This window comes from Drosophila sulfurigaster, chromosome 2R (genome assembly GCF_023558435.1).
Source record: "Drosophila sulfurigaster albostrigata strain 15112-1811.04 chromosome 2R, ASM2355843v2, whole genome shotgun sequence".
In the NCBI taxonomy this organism is placed as follows: domain Eukaryota; kingdom Metazoa; phylum Arthropoda; class Insecta; order Diptera; family Drosophilidae; genus Drosophila; species Drosophila sulfurigaster.
In genome coordinates this window covers 21,748,185-21,775,211 of record NC_084882.1, presented here as the reverse complement: position 1 = coordinate 21,775,211, position 27,027 = coordinate 21,748,185, and the positions used below count along the sequence as shown (strand labels likewise).

Below are 27,027 nucleotides of genomic sequence, written 5' to 3'. Positions count from 1 at the left end.
ATTTCCGCACTTTACTAAAAGTTCCTCAGATGGTCTGAGACCGCATGAAGCGTACTGCGTTTGTTCTCCAATTAAGTAATTAGTCAGAAAATCAAGAAATCAACATTTATTTGCAAATACATACATACATATACATATATAGTACACAATTGTATCTGCGCATTTAAGTCGTCCTCTGGGTTTGATGCGTCCTTTAAATTTCAATTTTCTCTAATCATGTTCACTGCACTATGCATTTGTGTGGTTTTTGCGGTTTTGTACCCTTAGCACTACATATGGTTTGTCGGCTCATTTTTGATTTCCAAATTTGTCACTGCAAACGGCAGAGTGGCAGTTGGACAATGGACAATGTATCTATGCCGCAGTGGAAACCAAAGAGAACAAGCAAGTGATGAGCATGTGTTTGTGGCCAGTTCACTGAGCAAAACTTGCTACAGTAACTTGGGGACAAGCTTAAATGTTTGTATGGTTTGATTTTATTTAGTTCGTAGATTAAAGTACCATAAGCTAGGGCTGAACAACGCATGGTTTGCAAGCATTTATCGCTTGTAAGTCCTTCAACTTTTGCTCGTATATTAAAAGTTCTCACTTGAAACTTCTTATTTAATCCTGATATATTGCATATCACAGCTTTAAATGTAACCTCAGTTATGTACTTGCTTAAGTTTAAGAATGAAATGAGTACTAGATTAAATATTGTAGAAATAATAGTAAAGTGTTTTAATACTACATAGTAAATTTATATTTTAAAGTACAAGAAAAACAAGGACTAGCTTTAATTGTTTACACTTTGCCTTACTCAGTATAAAGTTATTTGTCGATATTCTGTATACAGAATTATTAGAGGTTAAGCTTAAGAAAAACATCTGCAATAAAACTAATTTGCTTTCAAAAGTATAGGCTCGACAATTTAAAAAAACATGTAAACCAAATCATCTTGGAGACTTTCGACTTTACGAGTTTTAAAATACTTTTTCTAATATGAAATCAATAAGACAATAACACATAAAAAATGTCATTCTGTTCCTTATAAGTATTACGTATACGTGATATTGTTGTGATCGATGCAATGCTACGACTTCTGAGTAGCAATCGAACTGTGCGGCTAATTTGTTTAATGTCTAAGCCAGTGTGAATACTAATTATAACGCTTAACGAATGTGTAGGCCATAAAATTAGTATTATATGAGTTCAGTATCATGTTAGAGTTAGCGCAAATAATATTAAAATAGTATCGAACTGACAGGATGCTGTGTGCAACTAATCTCGATTTTCATGCAACATTAAGTTAGTTTTCCGCAAAAGATGTTAAGGCGTATTTCAACATTCTGTGAAATAATTTTCGGTTTGGCCAGCAATCAATATTATGTGAAGCAAAAATAGTTATGCTGTCATAATGTGAGTCATATTAGGAAGATAGCCAGGCTCTGGGGTCATAAAATGTCATACCCTGTGACGCTTTTGCAATAAAAACAATTACAATATGTACAAGCATTCATGCAAAATCCATTATAATGGATATTTTGCGCGTGTCAGTGGGAAAAAGTGTTCAATTGATTTTACAAATGAGTGAGTTTTGCATGTTTTATTAAACAAAAGAAAGGAAAAAGTTGTACACGAATGCGTAAAACCATTTTGATACTCTATGTGGGGTATGAAAACATTGCAAAGTCTTTTGCATCAAAAATTATTGTTATCATTTAGCGGGAATTCTCCACAATCGATCATGAAGTCTAAATATGATCAGGTGATTCACTTCAAATGCGTCTTAAATACCCACTTTCTACGAACTACGAACTACAGGTCAGTGAGTAGAATGAAAAATTGGACTGGGAATCTGGGTATTAAAAGAGGCCGTTGCCAGTGTGAAATTTAGTGTCAAAATAAAGAAGTGGTAAGCTTAAGAATAGTATGCTCATGCTCCATGGTAATTAGCACCTTTTGTGGCACACAGTCGGAGATGGCTCCTTTTGGCCCACCCACCGAGTGTTATTTCAAAAGTGGGAGTTGTCTTTGCGTGCTTTAGTCTAATTACGTGAACGAGCATACACATTTGCTGTAGCTTAATATATCAGTTACAATTCAAATGTAGCCCTTTCTATGCCTGACAGTTAGTCCTTTACTCCTTAGTCCTTAGTTGTTTTGTGCATCCGCAAATGCGCATGCGCATGATTATGCATGTCTTCCCATTAATTCTCACCACAACATACGTTCCACAAGCGGAAGCGGGAAAAAGTACATTTCGCAAATGCATCGATAGATCGAATACCCATGATAATGAATGAGTATTATCAATCAATGTGTAGGCTTTAAAACGCCTAAAAATAAATGTGTTACAAATGTTTTTGTTTACGGGAATTACTTTGGGTAACAGGGTATCGCATAGTTGAATGGCCGAAGTCCCGAAAAATCTTGGCGCGCTTGTTGCTACTAATTATTTTAAGTGCAAAAGTATTCACAACAGCTACAAGTCATAAAACGTATAAGGCACTCATAAAAATCTTTATTTAGATTACTGGCGTCTCTATTTGTTGTTATGTGGAATCTTCGAAAGACAAACACGAGTCGAAAAAACCACAGCGATAAAAGGATTAGGAGCATTACTCCCCGACTATTTAATTTCAAAATGTTCATACACATACGAGTATGTAGGAGTATCTACGTACATATGAATGGGATCCACTTATTGGAATTGTTCTATTGCCGCCTTCTACTGTCGACTGCTACTTCTGCTTCTGATACACAGTCAAAGTCAAATTTCCCCACTCACACGCACACGCACATGTACACACACACACACTCGCACACACCGACCGTAGAGTCAGTCGTGTGGCGTGTATCTTTCGTGTCCGACAGCAAACTCGCAGATACACGCTCTCCGTCCGCCGAGCAACGAATATGTTACGCTTGTCAAAGCAGGCGGCAGTTTTGTAAGAGCTCTGAACCGATGCAGTCGCGTCTCTCGAATGTTTGACCGAGTGGGTGATTATTTATCAACAAAATCGTTAGACGAGTGTACGTCAAATTTTGATCAGTGCTATTTGTATCAATCACACATCACACTGACATCAAATATCGTCGTAATACGTCGTGTCGTTGGATTTATTTGTAATTAATGTGCGACCTAGGACAACCGCAATACATTGAATAGTGAATGCGCTCCTTATCAGTAGTAAATGTTAAATGTTTTTTTTTGTTTCTGTCGTTTGTCAACAAATCAACAACAACACACGACAACTGAGTGCGAAATAATTAAGTTAACTTGCAGACTGCATAAACAAATTACTTCCACAGAGTGTGTTTTGGACGAGCCTACATCTACTATTACAAGGTTATTGTACTAGTGTGTGTGCGTGTGTGTGTGTGAGTGTGTATGTGTACTCAGAAGTGCTCGCATATATGTTCATGTTCATGTTCGTACTTGGACATTAAAGGGAGGCGAGTTTCTGAATTGCACAAAAGTCGAGAAGCCGCTTTAAGAACAAGGCCAGGCCAATTGTACGACAACAACAATAACAACGAGAACAACAGCAACCAGGGCCATATAACAATCGCCAACCATAAATGCAAAAACTTTTCACTGGATCTCCGCGTTTCCCAGTTTCCCAGTCCCCCACTGAGAAATTCGGAAATTCAAAAAAGAAGAAGAAAAACTACTCGTACCAGCGATGCATTTTAATATGTTTCAGCTGTGTTATCTGTCAAGTTGCGGTCGTAATGTGAAATTACTTATGGCCAAATGCTCCAGCAGCTGCGGTCTTAAAGTCATTACGGACAGCTGGCAATTGTTAATGGCATTATAATGCTTCGATTCAACCCAATTCTTTCATTTTTCGCAACATTTACATACCATAATATACTATGCATAACATCACAGTTTTCTGATTTCATTTCGCCCATTAATAAGATGTATTCTCCTCAATACAGAAAATAGAATTGAAATAAAAATAGAAAAATATAAATTTTTAAAGCTCTTAATGGAAGCAGCGGAATTGCTGTTAGCTTGTGAATTGGGCAATAAGAAAAAAGGTCAACAGCTGCCGCACAAAACCATAAAAACCAACTGGACCTGCTTACTAGATGTGCAACATAAAACGATGAGTCGAAATGCTAGACTAGCAGACACCCCTCGATGCTCACACCTCTTCCGCAGAAATCGCTTTTCTACTTTATTGTCTTTGACGCATTTTCACCAGCCATTTTTGATAGGCGTGCTATTGGCCATATAAAATAAAAACATAGACATTTATCATACTCGTATATATCGTATGTATCTATTTACTGCACATATGAAGAGATGTCTGTCAATGTTTACAATTATTTATTGATGCTATAAACTCATAAGATATTGAACTTTTAGTGTGAAATAAATCTTCCATTGGCACAACGGAAATTATCTATGTTCTATATGTGGTCAACAAACCCAAAAGGAATTTCCATTCATTTTTCGCTTGTCAAGGCAATGCTAATGCAACACTTTTGATTTCAAATGTGTAGCTAGATAACAACATATTACAACATGCTAATGGAAGCGACGCTATTGATATTGATAAAAATAAATAATAATAATGAGAGTGCAAACAGTAATAACTCTGCATGTGCAAATAACACTCTCTGTTATACTCCCAAATTGGTTTTAACTAGTTTAATCTAATGAGAAATTTATAACACACTCGAACTTTTGCGATTGATTGCGAAGAAACTGCCGTCGGTTTCGACGATTGAAATACTCCGATTGCTCTTGTGATATATAGTATGTATCTGGAAACAAAGAATTTGCGACTTCTTCTTGCAAGCGTATAAAGTATAAATAAAAATGAATCACCGATAGAATCATAATTCATGTGTAAATACGAGCACGAGCTGCAGAAGAGGAAGACCAAATAAAAAGCACAAAAACTTTATTGATTTACCGACTTAGTCTTATCTTAATCCATCTATTTATAAAGTTGAATTAAATGATACTCTTTTTTTTGTGGAATCGTGGTAGCATAGAATTCTATGGGATACTTCAGACGTCAGCAGATTTCACGTCACGTGACGTCACATTATGCAAATAGCAGAGTTGAAATCAAAACAGTTATATAGTGCACAATATATAAAGCGGCATTTGTATATCTCAAGTTCCAAAAATTATTGGCGTTAGGGGAAGGGGAACAGATACGTAGAAGCGGGTATTTGTGAATAATTGCATTAGGAAATCGCTTGATTTGTTATCATGTGGGGGCGATAAGCAAATGTATGACGGCTTGATGACTGCCATAAGGCGCGTACAAAGTGTGCGTGTGTACGTGTGTATTTGAAAGTGAATGTGAAACAGAATAAAATATCCTAAATAAATATACTTATATTGATGAACTGAAAAAGTGCAAAAATAAAAAAGATACACACAGAAAGTATGTTTTATCCTGAGGCTTACATAAGCCTCTTCTTTCATTTTGTGTACATATTCCCAATATGTCTGTATGTCAGTCTGTCTGTGTGTCTGTATGTCGATACACTCCAATGAACGCCCGCCACGGTGTCTATCGCGTTTTAGGTTTTAATTTGCTTATCACATGCACACACTCACACACCATCGCACACACACAAACACACAAACACACACACATTCGCAATATGCTCGCACACTGAGACAAACGTAATCGCAATCAGCCATGGCATTTGGTGAGCGCTATCAGACGTAAAATAAATAATACTTAATGCCACATTATTGTCAGCGGCAACGTCGAGAACTGTCGATTTCAGCCATACTTGGCACTGTCCGCCTTCACCATAACTTCCATCAGTTTACTGCCATTTGCCGTTGTGACCTCATATTATACACTACTAAATACAAGTAAGTAAGTAGTGCGAAAACGCCATCAGAGTCGAAGAGAAGCGGGAGGAATCGGACATTCCCCACATTTTCCACATCCCCCCATCCACATCTCAATTGTGTTCATCGCGTCGCGTGCTCCTAAAGGTGTCACTAATTGTGCAATTTATTTTGGTCTTTATCTGTTCACTTTAAATACTATTAAATACTGCGTTCGCAGTCATATCGAGCGAGTTTACAGTGCATTGTGCCCTCTGTCTATATGTACATACATATATGTTATGCACGTTGATGTAACATTAGGAGCGGCGCACGTGCCGGAAAATCCACATCGACCATGTTACAGTCCGACGTGCCTAAAGGCAATCGAGTTAAATCAAATTTAAGCAGATTATAAAGAATTGAATGATACACGTAATTGGTAAAATTGCCGCTTCAAATTTTCTTTATGCAGCTCAATTTTGCAGCTGATTTGGCCCATTTAAATCCGTTTTGACGAGGTCCAACCTGCTTTGTAAAGCGCATTTGGTGTGTGTATAAATGGAAGGCTGCTCTGCTCTTCATAAAAAAAGTTATTTAACGCCCCATCGTTATTAAAATTTACTGCTGTAAGATACAGCTTGATAATCTAATCTGATCCGTGCGGTTTCCTTGCCTGAATTAAAAGTTACACGTTTACTGTGGTTTCTTGTTTTTAATGGAATGGTTTTTCATAAGCAACGGCAATTGATTGCCAAATAAATGCCAACAATAGTTAATTAAATAAAACTGAGAAAATTGAAAATATATTTTAAAGCATTCACAGAGTAGTTAAAGAAATTAAAATGAGAAAATTGAAAATATTGTTGAAAAGCATTTAAACATTGCTAAAATGGTTTAGGAAGCATCTTTTAACTGCATTTTTCTTAACGCATTTTTTGCTCATTTCCATCGTATATTCATTTGTCATTTTAAGACTTTTACCATTAAGTGAACAACAATAAAATTGTTGATTCGCTTGCCGACAAAACAAGAAGCAAAACATAATAGATATTCTTTAGACCGCAGGGACTTATATAAAAGTACTTTCGAAATGAAGAAGCTTTAAATTTATATGTCCATGAATAATGCTCAAAGGGAAGGGAATAAAAATTGCATGAATCTCTTTTCCCAAAAGACAATCCAATTGTGTTCGAGCTGCCAACAAAAAGAACCGAAATTGGACAACCGAAAACTGCCAGTTAGAGGCGAAACTAATACAGAGAAAGATAAAGAGAGAAGCGTGTGACGTTAACGCTGGAGCTGGTTGCATATAATTTGCATTTACTATACTAATCATATATGTATGACTTTGCTATGCATTATTATTCGCTTACCGTTCGCTTGCACAGCGCACACACACCGCAGCGCACCCCACCACATCACGTATACGCACCCACTGCCCAAAAATTTGCGCACACAAAAGCGCAGACTACACAAACCGCATAGCCCAACACTTTGCCGCACACCACAACACACCAATCGCGAGCAGCCGTTGCCTCCACGCGCACACACACACTCACACTCACACTCATACAAACAAACAAGCGAACACACAAACACATTTGCACAAAGCTAACAAGCAGGAGTCCTCGCGTTGAGTGTGCTCGACTAGAAGACACTCTATATACTCAGGTGTGAAGTGCTCTAATTGTAGAGCGTTCAAAACGCAAACACACACACACATACACACACAATGCATTTTGGTTGAGTGAGAGCTCATTATGAGTTCTTCGCTCTTTTGACGTATGCTTTGATAACCTGACAGTTATATTCTTATGTATAGTATGTAATAGGTAAACACACCTGTCACGCGGAACATTTGATGACGCTGCTTCTTTCTTATTTTGCTTTGCACTTTGAGCAACTCAAAATCAAGAGTGCAATAAAAATTGGAATTTCAATTGAGATCGATTGGATTCGTATCAGCTTATTAACTTTAATATTACCTCTTTTTCGTATCGTTACAGACGATCGTTGATCAGCAAGCACCATATAACAGAAGATAAAAATAATAATCAAATGTGAAAAATGCTAAAATTAAACAATTCGAAATACTATGGCAAACATAAAGCAAAGTCAGACTAACTACTCAGCAAGCAGCAACCAGAATACAGCAGATCTTCCCTTCAACGTGGGACTTTAGCTACTATGTTGAGCCAAGTAGTGGAATAAGTTGAGCTGATTCTTGCGACAGCACCTATGGGTGGCCATTTGCAGTCGGATAATCGTAGCACCTTATTCCCGCAACTGATGTATGTGGCAACAACTTTGCTTGCCACAAGCGGTGTTATTGGATTTCAGCAGAACAATTCAATTGCTTACGAAAATCTTCTCGAAACATGGAACTTTGACAATCGCACCCTGTCAGCAACACCCACGCCAGAAACCACAGCCACAGCAGCCGCAACAGCAGTTGGAGCAACATCGGCAGTTGGAGCACAGCAGCCATCGTCTCAGTCAATTTTAAACGATTCGGTCCATGATGCCATTGACGAAACTGTGCCGACCCTAACAACATTCAATTACTACAACGAATCTGCCGCAGCGGCCGAATGGTCTCACTTTTATGATCTCATCTTATCCTGGCAGGGCATTTGCTTGATTGCCGTCTTCTCCACATTCATCGTAGTCACAGTCATTGGCAACACGCTCGTCATACTCGCCGTACTGACCACTCGAAGGCTTCGCACTGTTACAAATTGCTTTGTCATGAGCTTGGCCATTGCCGACCTGCTTGTCGGCATTTTCGTCATGCCTCCGGCCGTAGCTGTTCACCTCATTGGTAAGCAATCACATGCCCAAGGTGCCCAACGTACTTTGAGGGCATTTTTCTACCTTTAAATATTCACTTTAATTATGCAACATTTGGTAATAGTAAAGAACGTTTGATGATTTATTTAAATTGTGTATTTCACACTTTCTAAATTAAGACGTTCAATTGGAATTTCCTACCAGTAATATATAATTTTACTTATGTATTCTACAATGAATTATTTAAGGCGCGACATTTCAATTTTTAAATAACAATATCAAAGTATTCACTTTAATTATGCAACAACTTATTTCAAATTTGTATTTCATATGTTGCAAATTTCCTATAAATAATAATGGAATATTTAACTTCTAAATACTCATTTTAATTATGCAACGATTAATTCAAATTTTGTATTTCATACTGACTAATTTAAGACACTAAATCTGAGTTTTGTGCCCATAAAATATATATGGAAATTAATGCTCAACATTTGTTAGTCAAGAGAGCTTCCAAGCAAAACTATTAAATTAACAGGCAGCCTAATGGCTTGAAAATTAAAGCTAAAATGTTTTTAATTCAATTTTCCAGTAGAAGCTACTCTGAATTAAATGAGCAACAGCGTCTGTTTTATACAGAGAAGCTCTTGAAGAAGAACAAATTAATTTCTCTCCATTTGCCAACTATTAACATAACATTTTGTCTACCCTGAGCAAAAACACTGTACTCTTAGCTGTATAGAAGTGCAATTGAGAAGCAGAAAACGTGTAAATGCCACACGATGAGCAACAAGTTAAACCAACTTTTACACCTGCTCAAGCCTTTAAACTCGAGCAACAAGATTTAGAAGATTTCACTCGTGCATTACTAACTTAAACAAGGCATAAACTCCAAAGAGCTTACATAGTTTTCAAAAAAGATTTTCACAAAATTCCACACCCACACCATTAAGTTTCATCAGATTTACAGCCGTCAAGTATGCAGCAGTTGCTGCTTCGGTGGGTTGATTTAGGTCAGGTAAGCGGACAGGGCAGCGGACGGAGTCCATAGCCTTGGCATTTTGGAGAGATATTAAATTGAAAAATTCGGAGGAAGGAAAATCAAACTGTCAATGCAAATAACCATCGTGTTTTTTCACTGCCAATATGCCAACAAAGAATACTTTTTGATTTACAACATTTGATTTCCTCTTTTGACAGTGGTAAATTGTCGTACAATTATGCTAAGCACCTTATACTAAGCAACGCTATTTGGTTCGATTCTTTTATTGACTCTTTATATATGTAAACATACCATTATGGTTCTTTTCAGGCTCATGGCAACTCGGTTGGGTGCTCTGCGACATTTGGATATCCTTCGATGTATTGCTCTGCACCGCATCTATTTTAAGCCTGTGCGCAATCAGCGTTGATAGGTATTAAATTGGAGCTTAAATTATCATCTTAAAGCAGCGCCAGCTCAAGCGTTTTCATTCTGTTTCTTTCTATCTATTTTCCTTTTTTTATTTGCGAATTTATAGATACCTTGCTGTTACACAGCCGCTCACGTATTCCCGTAAGCGACGTTCGAAGCGCCTCGCGCTTTTAATGATTCTTATCGTTTGGATACTGGCGTTGGCCATTACGTGTCCCCCCATGCTAGGCTGGTGAGTACTATTATTATACACTCCTACGCTCAAGAGGCAGGCGTTGCTCTGGGAATACCATAGTACATAGAACATTAACATATCTACGCAGTTATGAACCATACATACATCTGTATGTTTTCTTTACATCCGTGTGCTGAAGAACATCCCACGCTTTTTGCTTACCATAACAAATAATGTTCTTTTTAAAGAGTAGAATAATTTACGACGTTTTTAGACATGCATACTAGTATATAAATATGCAAACAGGCAAAAAAATTTCTAAAGTTGAGCGTAATCGACATGCGAACACTCTACTTCTGAAAATAATTAGCGGACTTTTATCAGACCCTGCATAAGCAATAAGGTATTCCTTTTGGCTTAAGCTTATTCGACAAATTTCTCAATTCGCACGAAAGTAATTTTAGAATACCTTTAGGTAGAGATTATAAATATTGATTAAAAACAAATTTCGCATTTCTTTGCTTTCTGCTAGGTACGAACCGGGACGACGGGACTTAAGGGAATGTCGCTACAATCAAAACGAAGGATATGTCATCTTCTCGGCGATGGGATCCTTCTTTATTCCCATGGCTGTTATGATTTATGTTTATGCGCGCATTTCTTGTGTTATTGCAAAAAGACATGACAATATGACCGACATAAATGTGCACAATAAGGTAAGCAATGTCTCTTATTATCTGTATTCTTCAATACATATGGAATGAATTCAGCAAGTTTAATAGTTATCGAATTTATTGGAAATGTATAAAATGTTTAATTATTTCTTTTAACTGTGGCATCTGTCTCAACACTTTGGGCAAATGTTTGAAACGAAAGCACTTTTCATTGAAAGCAGAGTTTCATTGTTTAGTCAAAAACTTAAGAACGCAAATAAACAGGATAGCAGCACCTTTGCTTCAATCAGCAAATTCGACTCGTGCGCCAAAAATAATAAAAATGCCAAATTGCTTTCCGGAGAAATGGTAAAAGTCAAAAAAGATGAAAAGGGCAAAAGCTGACGCGAGACGTTTATGCCATGAACACTGCGTATTGTGTATACATTATGCAAATTTCAAAATAGTCAAAATATACAACAGTCAAGTACGCAAGTGTAAATAGAGTATATGTCTGTCGATCTAGACTTTCTTTCAATGCATGTCAATTTCATTGTATTATATGATATATGAAAAGGGCAAAAGTGGACGAGATGCGTTTGTCATGAACCCTCTGAATTGTATACATATTATGCAAATTCGAAAAAACATCACAGTTAAATACACAGAAAAAAAGTTGTACCTATTTATTTAATTCTAACTTGCGAAATACTTATGACTGAGACACGTAACACTTAAGCCCAGGACCTTACATGAAGAAGAGCTTTGAGCAAACACATTGAATTAAAATTATAAAGAATGATACCATTGATTAGAGAATACTATATTCTATTATGTTAGGTTTATTTTGACATTTGAATACTTAAATGGGATTCATTTAACAATTTATTAATCAAAGCCGAAAAAATTTGATTTTTTTTAAGTACTTTTAAAAATAGAGTATACAGCTTTCGATCTAACCTTACTTCAGCGCAAGACATTTTCACTGTAGGCATTTAAAGAAGTTTTCCAAACAACACTTAAGGATTGTCTGTTGATCTAGACTTCGTGCTTAGTGCTAGTCAAACACTCGTCTTACTGTAAGCACACATTTAAAGAAGTTTGCAAACAATGTTCTATTATTACGCAGAAATTCAAACGCTACACGGCCGCCGATGTTGAGAATGAATTTTCGGAGCAGGAGCACAGTTCGGGCTACAAGCAAAAACAGGCCACGGCACGGACTTTCTCAAATCAGACCATATCGAAGGATCTGCATGAGAGTGTACTGAGTGATAGCGACAATCTCGGCATGGCAAATTCAGGTGGTGGTCACGCTGGAAATTGCCAGTCACTGTTGGCGTTGCCTTCCACACACAGTGGCAGTGGCGGTGGCGGTGGCGGTGGAAGTGGTAAAAGCGGTTGCTATGAACTAACGCGACCCTCCTCTTTGTCCCTGAAACGCACGTCTACTGCTTCAACGACAATGACCACAATGACAAGTGGTTTGGGTCCAAGCAGCAGTCTATTAGATGCACAATGGCAGGCCCAACCACCACAACAACAACAACAACAACAACATCAGCAGCAACAACATCATCACCAACACCAACATCATACGCGCAACAGCCTTCAGCATGCACATCTTAGTGTGGGCAGTGCGGTGGTCGGTGGCGGTGGTGGTGGGGTTAACCGAGTGCGCGGCAACCATTATCATCAGGCAGCAGCAGCAGGAGCAGGAACAGGACCAACCGATGTGGCTAGTGCAACGTCAACCAATATGAAATCTCTATCGAATCGCATCACCTCGCTTAAAAAGGAAAATAAAACGACACAGACATTGAGCATTGTCGTCGGCGGCTTCATCGCCTGTTGGCTGCCTTTCTTTGTCTACTATCTCATCACACCATTCCTTGCCGAGCATCAGGTCAGCCGCATGCTGGCCAAGGCGCTCACCTGGCTGGGCTGGTTCAACAGTGCCATCAATCCATTCATCTATGCATTTTACAGTGTCGATTTTCGCGCTGCCTTTTGGCGCCTGACCTGCAAGCGTTTCTTCAGCGATGGCCAGAAACCGCAGTTTCCCACAAACACCATGTCAATCCGGCGATAGTTGTGGCATATCCTCAACTGCACATCACCTCGTTCCTCCCCTCTACTGGTAATAAGAATCTAGCAATTTGGCAGCAAGCTAATCATAATACTACTGCGACTGCTTCTAGGCTGATAGGAAGAAAATTATTGTGAAACTTGCATATTATTATATCCTGTTCTGCTTAAATATAATCATCACCCCCACATACACACAGACACACAGACACACACACACAGAGACACACTCGCACACACACACAATGTAATTAAATTGTGAAAGGTGTAATCAAATGTTAATTTATGCAGTTTGTGTGTTGCCTTTGGGTGTGCTTTTCTCAGAGAGTCAAGGAGCTATGTTAAATATACCCACATGCTAAACAAATAGTTATCAAGTCAAGCGCAAGCATGTTTGTACTTACATTTATCTAGCCGAATATTTAATACCTTTGACATTTAATCCAGCTATATACGATGCAGTGCAATCAATTAACAAATCAATATATTATACAAGTCGTTCCTATATCAGGGTACTATATCCAAACACTCGTATCACACACAATAGTAGGTCAAAGTTATCCAATATTCTAAACTATTCAAAAATATAAGCATTGCTCAGATCGTCACATCATCAACTTAATATGAAATAAAGTCAATAAGGATCGGGGCCAGGTCGAGGTGTAACAAAAAGGTTACCAATCATCTCGCTATCATAAAGTATTTTTAATTATTTTTATTGGTATGTACATATAAACACACAATTTTATAGTTTCTAAGTAGAGTCCTAGTATTTATGCACCCATTCTTCCCTGTAATTAAATTTGAGATTAATAACTATCTACTTCCACAGCAAACATCATAGTATTGTTCTATGTACCGAATGGTATTTTAAAACTATGAAATTAAATATACATACATACATATATATTAAAATTTTATTGTGATTTAGTGTTAATCAAAACCAAAAAAAGGAAAAAACAAAAAGAACAGCTACCAGAAAAAATACAAAACACACATATGTACACGTAGTTTAACTATATAATTTAGCATTTACTTAGATGTAATCCAGCAAGCTTGGATTAATATTATATAAATATGGCTTTAGGTACGTGCAGTTTGCCATTATCAATAAAAAAATAATTTACGGTAAAATGGCAATGCGCCATTTCGAAAATCCTTGCAAAAGTATAATAATATTTTAACGCGAATAGTACGACTTATATTGTATATGTATATGTAAATGTGTACATGTGCGTAATGATGTGGCACATATTTATTATTCCATTGTTGTAAGTAGTAGCTGCTATAAAATGTAACAGTATTTTTGCTGGATTTACTCTAAAACCCTCATGTAAAATATCATATTCAAAGAACATGTCAAAACTTTATCGCAAAATTCCACTTTACCCACCGCTCAGTATCATTTAAACATCTTATACAAGAATAAACTATGCACTCAAGTATGCCATACCCTATTTTTACGTACACCAACGGAGTTGTTTCACTTTTCCTATACCTCGTATACATACAAACATAACATACTATAATGCATATTAGAAAATCAATTTAAATTCAACGCGGGTAACTAAAGAAATTCACAATTATATTCATATAAAAAAACACATGCAAGTTGTGGAGGCTCTTAACGTATTGTACTTGTAATATTAAACAATATACAACAATTGCTTAATCATTATAAATAGGAAGTAAAAGAACAATAAAACATTTCCCAAAAAAAAAAAATGCACAGTTACATATTGTTTTTTTGGAGGGTTGAAACTAAAGCCAAAAGATGGTTATAAGACCATTTATAAATAGGCAAAGTCATTTAATCCGACCAGATAAAGTTTAGGAAAGTTTCTGTGTGTACTTAATCATATATGTACATAACATACATACATATGCGTGTACACACACGTATTTCTTGTAGTCAAAGTTGTTGAACTTTTTGTGACTGCTTCATTAGCTTAAAATGCAAAATGATTAATTAAATGCTGCACACTCGGAAGTAAGCCAATGGATGTAAGCCTGTGCAACTAGTCGAGCTGAAAAATACTTGGAAATTTGCATGTGTGTGTGTATGCACACAAACCATCAAACCATCTCATTGTTTCTAATTACACGACGGTAAATATGTACAGACCATTCACTTTTTTTTATACATTTATGTACATACCATACATATGTATGTATATGTATGTAAAGTCAAATGATGTCAGTGCAAGGAGCCATGGCAACAACAACGAAAAAAAGAATCCAAATTACAGTGGCTTCAAACTCGTTTACATTGTGACAGCAAAATGTGTTTTAATTCATTGGAGACCCTTTTTCCTTCATTCTTAATAATATATGCATGTACATGCATAAGTATATATATATTTAAATTCATACATATGTACATAGGTATGTTTGTGATTACGTAAGTCTGATGACCGCATTCTCTGTTCTTTTTTTTGTGTTTTGTTTGTTGTTGTTGCTGCTGCTGCTTTCACCCTTTTCAAAGCTTACTTTCGGCTTTAAAAAAATTAAAAAGAAAAGTGTAAAAATGCGACTTCCACAAGCAGCCACAAGTGCTCGACCATTAAATACCCCATGCACAGGAAAGAGATTTGTAATTCCATACAGATGCACTTGGGTCCTGTTTGCTGCACTCTTGCTCGGTGCTTGGTGCTCGGTGCTTGCTGACTCGTCTGCTTCTCATCGCATCTGGCTTCCGTTTTTATTATTCAATTGGGGAAGTTCTGAAACTGGTGTAATTAGCAAGCTGTGCTCATCAAAGGGAGACTGCATTTAAAGTAATATGTGTAAGTAGCAGCATATACCCTGTTGCCCTGCTTAGCAATCTATGGAATTCACAGTCACGCCTAAGGCGGCTGATAAAAAGTATACTTTATAGGGTCAAAGATGTCATCCTTTCCTTAGAAATGTTTACAATTGTGTGTGTTTGGTAAATGCGAACAAAACTCAACTTGATTTTACACAATTTGCGTTGTCTTTTATTATAAATAAACTTAGTGTTAGATAATACAAAGTATGCTTAAGTACAAACATTTAAATAAATTGTATTTTACTTGTGTTTTGTGTGGGTTTTGCTTCGGCTATGAATATCCTATCAAATAAATATATGTATGTTATATATATGGTAAGAATGGTTGTTGATTTCATTTTGTGCGTTTTTCAGGCACGAAACATATTCATATGATTTCGCGGCAGTTTCTGCTTACAGATTCTCCGGCATGTCAAACGCCAGAAGGCAGCACGGAAGTCAGGGTTGAAGGCATAAATGAAAGGATTAATGGCACAGTTAACCCAGCCCACCCATGTGAAAAAGGACATTAGACCCTCGAGCTTTTTCAACTGCGGCAAAAAGGGTATCAACAGATAATACACAAAGAATGGCGTCCAGCATGCGATCAAGCCTCCCATGACAATCGTCAGAGTTTTTGTTGTTTTCGAGCTCTTGGTCTTTGTCGACACTCGCATCGGGACCCGATGGCTAGCCATGGGTCGCCTCATTCGTTGCGAATTGTTGCTTGATCGATCGGCCACTTTGCTGTTTGTCGATGTGCCCACCGATGAGCTCTCATTATAATATAATGCTGGCAGTGACATTGCCGAGGCACAGCGTGTGTGATATCTGCAATTATTTCCTGTACACTGCATCAATGACGAGACGCGGGATATCTCCATAAGCTCATAGAATGTGGGTTGATGTTTCAGTTTCATTTTCTTATCCGCAAACTTTGTCTCCTGACATTTGCTGCACTTCACGTTGTTGGTGCTGAATATGGGATTCGCTTGGGTGCGGATGACACTGCAACGTGCCTCACAGCAGGGCAAACATTTGTGAGGATTGCAACGATACTGTTCCGATTCTGAGATGAAATGCTCACCATCCACCTCGTACTCAGCAGTGCGTTCCGTATTCTAATCGCAAAAACAAAACAAAAAAGAAGAAAATAGGATGTCAGTCTGAGAGGGAGAAGTTAAAAAACACAAAATATTTACCGCATCGCGTACAATGTGAGCTCGACGTGATGTGAGGACATAACCAATCCTAACGTACACATACAACATGACTGTCAGCGGTATAAAGAAGGAGCCCATAGCCGAGTAAACGACATATCCTTTGTTTTGATTGTAACGACAGTCGACAAAGTCCTGTTGTTGTCGATTCCTGCCTGGTTCATACCTATGAACAAATGTAGTCGAAGAACAGACAGTTATTTGACTTTATTGTAATCTTTCTTTCGCTGTGTTTTGCTGGTTTCTTAGAAAAATAAAATTAATGTCTCTTCTCTTTGTGTTCGTATTTATTTGCTAGGTTACGACATAACATTGTGTTTTCTTTTCTTTTCTTCTTTTTTTTGGTAATATACAAATGAATGTTTAATGTGTGCATAAAAAGTCAAGTAAGCTTAAACGTATTAAAATTAAAATAGAAAATGAGTTTCTCAGAAATATTAAAAATAATGTTAGTGTTAATTATTCATACTTCGTTTTTAATTAAAGTTAATTGTAATTGTAAAGCATAATTAAATCACAACTTCTCAAAAGTCTAATCAAAAGTGTTCTCTTTAGCAACAGTAAAGTGTGCTCAACTGTGAGATACCCGCTACTTGCTCTCAATAAAAGTAAAACTATACGATATTGTCATTTAAATATACCACAATACCATAATTAACATACTGAAATATACCGAAATGTATGTTTGGTATATTGACATCACAAGTTCTATTCAGACGGACATGGCCATGGCTATATTGAATCGGATATTGATGCTGATAGGGAATAGGACTCGCACTAAATTATTATTACTTTCTACACTATGGGAGCGAGTGTAAACACTATGTGTGCATTATTACCTTTACAATTGTGAATATACAGAAAATAATATCAACAACAAGAAAATATTTCGATATTGTAAGCATACACAGTAAACATACATACTATGCCGAAATGTGCCAAATGTTTTATTGAGCAATTGTAATTTGAAATTAGAACATTTAATCAAGGTTAAATTGTCGGACAAGATGCCACCTTTGGTAATAATATACTAGGGTATTAAATTTCTCAATGGCCCAAATATAGAATTTGTTCGTTCTGGTTTATTTATAAAACCGAAATAAATAGAGACATTCGAGACGGCAAGCGAACTTAATTAACTATTTTAATGTGAGCCCAAGTGAAATGTGTACTTGGCCCCAAAAATAGTGTACATATATAGTATATCAACATAATAAATTGGTGGACAGCATACTCACCAGCCGAGCATGGGTGGACATGTAATAACGAAGGCCAGTAACCAAACGCCAAGAATCATTAACAGGGCCAATCGTTTGCAACGCCACTTTTTTGAATATGTCAACGGCTGTGTGACTGCAAGATACCTAAATACAAAGCAATAAAAGAGAGAAGAATAAAAAAACAAAAAGTAAGTAAGTAAAGCAGAAAAGAGAAGAGAAGCGAAGAGAAGAGAGTAAATGAAAACAAAAGCCAGTCGGCATATTGTTTATAAAGCTGTTGACTAACGTTCCTAGCAAACAGCGCAGCACTATGGCGTCAACAAGGAACTTGGAAATGCCATTAAAATGTAATTGAAACTTCCAACAAAAGCAGCGAGCACTACGTATACCAACCAGTATACCAATGTAGTATGTTACTATACCACCCACAATTTCACAGTCGACTGTCCTCTGTCCTCTGTCGACTGTCGTCTGTCGTCTTTCGTCTGTTGGTCCTTGCTGCTGCTGCTACTATTGTTGTTTCCGGCCATACATACAGTACACTATTGCGGTACTGTATACAGTGCATAAAGTATACGTAACGTTGGCTTTAAACGTTATGCACTGGATGGGTCAATAAAAAAGAATATCTTTGCACAGTATTTGCACCTTTTTATGCGTTTATGACGTCATCCCAATGAATTGCTGCTTTTTTTTATATCAATAAATTAGGGCATATCGTAAAATTTAACGAGTTTGTTGACCAAAGGGAATACCATATGTATTTACCAGAGCCATTAACACCAGCAGACAGCACTAAACCTTAACCTAAACCTAAACCTAAGGTGCAACCTAAGCTCCATACTTACACAGTCACAATTCATAATTCGCTTTTTATATTCGTTATTACAAGCACTCGTATTGTTTCGCGCTCACTCACCTATCCAAACTTATGGCACATAAACTGAGAATGGATGCGGTGCAAAGCAATATGTCAAAGAATATCCAAATATCACAGAGCGTCCACCCAAGTTGCCATGAACCTGCCAAAGAAAATATAAATAAATTGAATCCAATTCAAAAATTATTGCATTTGTCAATCTTAGTTTGCAATGATAGCTACTGACAAGAGGAAACGTTATTGAATTTTCATAGGAGAAGTATTTCGCGCAACAAATTTTAAATGTTAATCTAATTGAAAGTTCAGCCACACCTACCGAAACTAAAAGTTTTCTGATCTTTAGAGAAACCCAAAGGATTTGACGCCAACGCTAAATTTTAGAGCAACAAAAGGGCTCTGATTTTCGTATTTTGCATCATTTATGAACTTTGCTATTGGGGTTGTTCTCAGCTAAATCTAATTATATTTGTTGCCCACTGAAAATCTACCAAAAGAGGAAATATAGCTATGCAAAAAGGCAAGCAAATTTAATTTAATTTTTTTGATTTTTTATCTTTTACAAATTATTTAACATTTCTTATGAGACTCTCATGTCTTCATTTTTCATTTTAAGTACTAAATCATAAAAAAGTCATTTTTTTATGAGTTATCCATAAATCACTATTTCATAAGATACTCGTCTTAATACTTTTTTTGTAGCAAAAAAGATGAGACTAAATAAGTAGTATAAGAAAAATTCTTAAATCTTGGTGACAATGCATAAATTTCAGCCCTTTTATGGATGATGATTAGTAAATGTTTTTTTTATTTAAAATAAAAAGCAAAAATTATTTGCGGTCCATGAATTTATACGCTCTGCAAAGCTTAAGTTCTAGAAGCGCAATTAAATAATGATTGATAATCTTACACAGGATATCTCATAGTTTACCACTTTCTACTGAATTGGTTGTATTTACTTTTATAGATTACATTACAATCAGTAGTATTTGTTAGCATGTCATTAATATTGGTCACGCCTTCTTGATTGAAATTGGTATTTTGCTTGATTACCAGTATTTGTGCTTTATTCGAAGAACCTCCTTAAAAAAGAACCACTGCCCACAAGCCATTAAAAATAAATGTCAAAACTGGGCTTATACTGAAAAACATTATAGTGAGAAAACTAATTGCCGAAATTAATTGATTGCCTAAATAAATGTCGTATTTTATTCGAGGGCAGCAATCAGTTTTCAGATATTTATAACCGTTTTCTAGTACAAATACGTCATGTTGGGCCATTTGGCCAGTATAAATAACCTTTTAGCGCCAACAATGATATGAAAATATCAAAGGTTGTGCCCAACAAACTCGACTCGAATCGACTCGACTCGCCACTGACAAAAGAGCTATTCATCAAGGGCAAACTTTTTTGTTACGTGAGCTTCATCTACCGAATTTGTTCACAATTCGGTTCACAAATAGCTCGCATGCCTGATAGACCATACACAGCACTGCAACTATAAACATTGTGGCGACTTACATCCCTCCACCCCAGCCCTTAATCCCCGCCGTTATTATCTGTGTTTTTATTTTTTGTTTTGGGAGGGAAATTGACCATTTGTTTATACACAAGAAGAAAAAAGTTCTTAAATGTGTAAAGTTGCAAAATTGAGCATTTTGGGAATTTGAAAGGCATGCAACTTGTTTTGAGCCCACCTATAAAAGTATGTAAGTATTCATAATTAAGCGAAGGAAAACAATTACCCCTTTCTTTGCTCTTAGCTCTTGAATATTTTATTTTGATGTTTTTGCGTTGCAAAAAATTGTTTCAAAAATTCTTTAAAACAGCCCAAACTCTAAGAAATGTGTCTTCAAATTTCAGAGATTTTAATCTCTTGAAAGACATTCAAATTTTAAACAAAAGCGTGTTAAAAACGTTACTCAGAAAATGCAATCAATAATAAATTGGAGAAATTTGAATTTCAAGAAAGTATTAAAAAATATTTATTTCCATCAATCACTTTTGCTTTGAAATGAGTTTTTCTAAGAGTTGTATTACTTTCATGTATGCTATAATAAATTTGAGAAACATGAAAAAAAGTTTAATAAATAGAAAGTATATTAAAAAATATACATTGTAATCAATCATATTTGTTGTGATTTAAAATGTGTTTTTCTACGAGTCTCTGTGAAGTTATTCTAATCGATTTTCAATTTAATTGATTTTTAATAACAAATCAAGGCATTATTTTGTGGCGGCACATTTCATCGCTTTCAATATTTCGTTGGCTATTACTTTGCATATCTATTAATACATACCGATGACATATAGAGCAACTGCTGGAGGCATCACGAAAATGCCGACAAGTAAATCCGCGACGGCCAAACTCATCACAAAACAATTAGTAACCGTGCGAAGCCTTCGTGTGGTCAGCACAGACAATATAACGAGCATATTGCCAATCACGGTTACAAATATCAGAAGTAAGAATAATGCCACGGCAATACACTTTGACCAGTGCATGTTCTTCAAATAGTTGTTCATTTTGCAATGATTATTGTACGATCTCTCGACTCTTAGTCATTTTGTTCAAATTTTCATGTTTATATTTGATGAATACAATTTGTTCTTGCATTGTGTATAATTCCCAGTATTATTTGCCGGCAATCAGACGCTAATTGGCTAATAAAAAATAGAAAGAGAAATTTTAATAGTTATTAATTATTTAGCAAATAAAAACGAATTTCAAAAAATAACAGACGAGTGGTACAATTGCCAGAGAGATACGCGTGTGCTTCAATTGTCTGAGATACACTCGTGATTAGACTTACACTGTGGCATCTAAATCCAATTTTAGTCAATGACATAAATCAGACTCCAAACACATTCTAATAACCTCTAGTCAGTCATGCTAAAAGAGATAAGTTTCTGCTCCTACTCGTATGTACACACGTCGGCACTACGTCAGTAAATCTTTAAGGTAAATAATATTTGTTAGCTATTTTGACACACCTGCTAAACAAATATGTAATACAAACGACGCCGCAGACAGAGATTCACATAAACAAGTTTAAGAGATTGTTGAATAAAAACTGAAAACTTCATGAGCGAGATTTTATGCTTCATTTAAAGTGTTTGACCGTTGATACTATTTGTAATCCGATCGCATTGCTTTACACTCTTTATATCGCTTGTCAGCAGCGAATTTTTTATTTCATTTTTGTGTAAATAACTTGTTGCTCGAATATTTAATTGGTTTGCTTTGCCATCGATTCAACATGCCACGAATTCACAGTTTAAACCTTTATTGGCTTCTGAATTTCACTCGTTAGTTGGTGAACAAAAAAGAATTGTAAAACAATACAAGGAATATTTTTATTGTTGCACCCGCACGGTTGCTGTTAGCACACGTTCACAACAAACTGGCGACGGGGCAACTCATTGACGATTCGCTGGCGCTGGGATTGAGCGCAGCCAACGCTTCGTATGCGCAATATTTTTTATTATTGGCGGCTAAAGTACACAGAATACGGCGAGCTAAAACAACAATAGCAGCAACAACAGCATCAACATTTGGGGGGAAAATTCTTTAGCTATTTGCAACTTTTTCGTTGTGTTGCTTTTTGGAATTTTTATTATTATTTTTAGCTTTATTTAAACGCGCGCACACATTTTTTTTTTTTTTTTTGCTATTGGCTCTCTCTTTGGAAAATGTTCTGAAAATTGTAAATAATGCCTTGGATTCAATTATTCAGAAAGAAATCATACAACACCAATACAAAACAAAAAATAAATAAAGAGACGTAGTAACAAATCAAAGACTGAAATATATATTAATCAAGTAACAAAGTTGCATTTACAATCGAAGCAGAATAATATCGAAGCGTTTCTAATGGAATTTTAAATCAAATCACAACAAGTGAGTATACGCCAGACGATTCTGCTTAGATATAAAATATAAAATCAAATGAAACAACACTCCATCCAATAATTCGATTTCAGATTTCCGCGAACGGAATAAAAATATGGAGTTCAATAATGATAATGATGAAAGTAATTCGCATTATAATAATACAAATTGTCGTTTGGTTAATGTGACACTCCATTTCTCAACATCGAGGCAACTTTCATGACTTAGGAACATCAGCAACATTCCCATTTTGACACTGCGAATAATGAATGGCGTGTTTGTGAAAGAACTCCGTGACGTGAGTTTGGAACAAAATTTGTGGTTTATTGCAAGCAACAAGCTCAGAAGTCAGAACTCATTAGGCCTCAACCATTTACACTTGAGAGTTTGGGACGCAACTTTTTCTGCTCTTTAAGTCTTGACATTATTGATTATACTTACGAGTACTACGTGTTGCCAGTTTAGTAACGCTTTTTAATTAATGTCAACACAATTATAATTAATTGTATGTTTACCCTGGGTAAATTCATAGCACACTTATCCGTTGAGCTGACTAAACCATTTGCAATTGCAACAGGAAATAACAAATGTTCCACTTGGGTTCCTTTTGGGATTGCGGAGAGTTGGACCGTTATCAGCAAATTAATTGATAAATTTATCTACTGATTATGGCTTTAATAGACATTGACATCTCACTTTGATTGCGTTCATTATTAATTCCAGATAACCACAGGCAGATGCACACACACACACACTCACATACATATGTACATATTATATGCATATGTATATATTTACAGATGTTAACATATGTTCAGTAAACTTGTAGAATTTATGCGAAATTACTTCAGCGATTTAAAAAAGTTTGTTTGCGTTAGTACTTTGTAATGAACACGAGTCTGACTTGGAGTTTATTAAGTAATCCACTCATAATGTGTTTATTTTTTGTCTCTGTTTCTTCTCTTTTTTTTAGCTTTCGGTGAGAGCCTTTGCAACCTAACGGTAGGACGCGTCGCGTACGACTAAAATAATTGTGGCCGAGCAGAAAAATTTTTCTAATTTCCCAAACGTTTTACTGGTCGTTGGTCTTTATGCTAGCTTTCATTAGCCGGTATATACATATGTATATGGATGGATGAACTACACACATAGATACGCACGCACCCACACACACACATATATATATATATAGTACTAATATATATTCTGTAGACGCATAGTATACATGTGTGTGTGAGTGCAGCTTTGTTCTGGTTTGATAGACAACAGCAATTCGCGTGCTCTGAATGTTCCTTAGATAATTATTTAGGTAATTAGTTAGGGTTCGTTTGCGCAAAAAGGATATTCTAGATTAGCTTTAGCATACATTTAAGCCAGATGAGCACAGTGATCGATCAGAAGATACCCTGTATGCACCGCCTTATTTATTTTCTATGTTCAGGCAAGGCATAAAAAAGAATGGAATATAAAAAACGCATTATAGACAAACAGATGGACGCATCTATGCCGAATTTACTCTCGCTCCTCATCTGAATTATGAATTTACGTATTTTTTTATAGCTTCAACGAAATTGCCACCTGCGTATTGAATACATTTTCCACTTGCGCAGCCTTCAAGAACTCCAGCTGAGACAGCTATAGGGTGTCTACACAATTCATTTATAATAAAAGTAAAATTTTAAAGGTCATTAGCATGTACCGCAAAATGCTACAAGGATGCGTCTCATCGGAATCGATCATCCTAATGGACTCTTCCTCTTAAATTGAGTACATAAATTAAGCTCAGCCGAAACCTAACCATGCTCGTGTTTACAGTGTTTGAAGACAAGCATGAAAACACGATGTGTGTGCATAGACGTAGTACTAAAAGTACACTTGCATGTATGTATGCTATGCGTCATTGTTTTGTTTACTGGAGAATTTTATATTTTATGCCTAATTGTATGTTGATTGACGAGCCCCAAAGCAAACGATATTAATTAAAACGCGTAAAACCATAGGAGGTGAATGTGCTTGAATAGGGAATATTTTCTCCATCAAGTGCAATTTTTGACAGCTTTACTTAAATTCAATTACGAGTATACACATGACTGTTCGGACTGTTTGTGATATATTTTCTACAATTCGGAATGTTTTTTTGATTTGATTTAATTACAGTATTGTTAAGCGTGCGGTGGATTAGCTTAAGGAAAATTTGTCTAAGAATTAGTGTAATCTAAGTACATATAAAATTGTGTCTTGTTTTAAGTATTTGAGATCGAGTACATATCTTTTAATTTGCTATTTAATCTATATTTTATTCGTATCTGTGCATAAATGCCTGTTCAACCTGAACTTTGATCCTAATAACCTTTACGTACATACATATATGTTTATATCTGTGCCATCCTCCAAAATTGGATGAACTGACGATATCATTTTACTAAATTGTGCATGTTAATACTTGATAGCTGCCTTGGTTAGTTTCACTGGCACAGCTCTATATCCATTTATAAATATACTCGGACATCTTCCATTGCAACTCCTGTAGATAGTTAGTCAAATACAACCGGTACAGGATTGGGGCCTTGTGCTACATGCGCTGTATAACGCATCCTTTAAACGAGTTCATTCGGACATCGATTTCACCCTCTTCTAGCTGCAATATAGAAACCATCATAAATAACTAAAATGTTCTACATTTAATATGACTTGCATACTTCATCGAATGCATAGATATCCTGATAACACGACGGCGATATACAACGCCTCAGACAATTTAATTTGGCCACCATAGCTGAGTTGAAATTAACGCATAGGGAATTCTGACCACACGCTAGCTCATAGTCGTGATAAGTAATTTCCTGAAAATAAACAAACCAAGTGTGATTTATCGTTGGATAAATCAATACACACCAAGCTACAAATCTTTTACTTACGTTTTTGCTTGTTTCCTTATATGCGTATTCCGGAAAATGAAATGTTGCTGCCTTGGATAAGAGTTTACCATCATCTCGATGGCCTTCAGAAGTGCAAATAATTAATTTCAATACGAAAATAGAGCAAAATGCACGCAACATGTCAATTGTTTTCTTTTATTACAACCGGCTCGCAGCTGTCAAATAATAAGGGTGGAAAACAACAATCGTTTAATTCAATTCAATGGCAAACACCGATGTTTTCTGCAGCCAAATATAAGTATTATAAATAAGTTTATTTATTTTTTATTGAAGAACAAGAATTTTGTTCAGTTAAATTCAGACTGTTTATTTATTTAGAAAATAGCTTTTTTAAAAGCTGTTTTATTTGCTGTAGTGTGACCATAAGCAACAATTGAAATAAATACTATATATTTTAACGATGGTATATACCCAACAGAAATATCACGTGGTCACATTGCCATAAAACCAACAAACCTTCCAAAATGTTGCTAAATTCGTGGCGCATAATTTTATTCTGCATGTTCAATTTGTGTTTGTTTTTAAAATCTAAACGTCTTATTCAACATTTGTTAACAATTTGATTGTGCAATAATAATGTCCAATAATGCCAATAAATACCGTTGATGTTCGCTATTGAGCATATATAAAATATCGAATCGAATTGTTGCTTCGATGTATTTAAATCAGCTGACATCAGTCTAAATTCTGAGTCGCGCTTGTTTAGCGAGTTCACAAACCTCTGTTAGGGAGTACACGAATCTCTGTTATATTACAGACTAATGTTAGCTGCCAAGGCTGCCAACCGCTAAACCGTTAACTGCTAAAGCGTTGAACCGGTAAGTTCTAAAGGTTAACAGACTTTGCTAAAAAAAATTTGTTAGTGCTAAAATCTAGTACAAGGTTGTAAACTAAAGAACCAAAGTTTACATTCCATTTAAAATTTTTATTGGTATACGTATATTTATTTATACATTTATTATATATTTTATGTATGTAAATACATTTATATGGTCTATATTATTTGTCAGATGTAGTTGTTTTAGAGAGTCCGAATTAACTTGCAATATGCTACTTAATTTAGAACAACACATTGTTTTCCATATATTTAACACATATTTAGCTATACGTTTAACAAACTTTTCACATTAATAATTGTTGAATTCAATATATTTTATGGAAATACATTTT

General features: G+C 35.9%; 3 protein-coding genes across 7 annotated transcripts; 1 reads left to right on the top strand and 2 right to left on the bottom strand.

Annotated features, from left to right (window-relative positions):
- The first annotated feature begins 2,888 nt into the window (after nt 1-2,888).
- On the top strand, nt 2,889-13,889 carry LOC133836481 (5-hydroxytryptamine receptor 1A). 4 transcript variants are annotated; one of them, XM_062266991.1, is made up of 6 exons: nt 2,889-2,978; nt 7,807-8,621; nt 9,903-10,005; nt 10,111-10,236; nt 10,712-10,895; nt 11,962-13,889. In XM_062266991.1, exons 2-6 carry the CDS (start codon nt 8,039-8,041, stop codon nt 12,922-12,924), a joined length of 1,959 nt encoding a protein of 652 aa, XP_062122975.1. In that variant the 5' UTR covers nt 2,889-2,978; nt 7,807-8,038; the 3' UTR covers nt 12,925-13,889. The 4 variants fall into 4 exon arrangements, with proteins under 4 accessions (XP_062122975.1, XP_062122974.1, XP_062122977.1 ...); XM_062266990.1 differs by having other exon boundaries at nt 2,911-3,015; XM_062266993.1 differs by lacking the exon at nt 2,889-2,978 and adding an exon at nt 3,041-3,331.
- A 1,991-nt stretch (nt 13,890-15,880) lies between these two features.
- LOC133836483 (tyramine/octopamine receptor) lies at nt 15,881-23,886 on the bottom strand. 2 transcript variants are annotated; one of them, XM_062266995.1, is made up of 6 exons: nt 23,360-23,886; nt 21,327-21,690; nt 19,068-19,170; nt 18,167-18,292; nt 16,911-17,094; nt 15,881-16,829 (listed from the first exon to the last, which is right to left on the bottom strand). In XM_062266995.1, exons 2-6 carry the CDS (start codon nt 21,550-21,552, stop codon nt 16,080-16,082), a joined length of 1,389 nt encoding a protein of 462 aa, XP_062122979.1. In that variant the 5' UTR covers nt 21,553-21,690; nt 23,360-23,886; the 3' UTR covers nt 15,881-16,079. The 2 variants fall into 2 exon arrangements, with proteins under 2 accessions (XP_062122979.1, XP_062122978.1); XM_062266994.1 differs by lacking the exon at nt 23,360-23,886 and adding an exon at nt 21,840-22,469.
- A 1,029-nt stretch (nt 23,887-24,915) lies between these two features.
- LOC133838582 (uncharacterized) lies at nt 24,916-26,185 on the bottom strand. Its single transcript, XM_062269732.1, has 3 exons — nt 25,837-26,185; nt 25,618-25,761; nt 24,916-25,556 (listed from the first exon to the last, which is right to left on the bottom strand). The coding sequence occupies exons 1-3, from the start codon at nt 25,975-25,977 to the stop codon at nt 25,491-25,493; spliced, it is 351 nt and encodes a 116-aa protein (XP_062125716.1). The 5' UTR covers nt 25,978-26,185; the 3' UTR covers nt 24,916-25,490.
- Between the last annotated feature and the right edge of the window lie 842 nt (nt 26,186-27,027).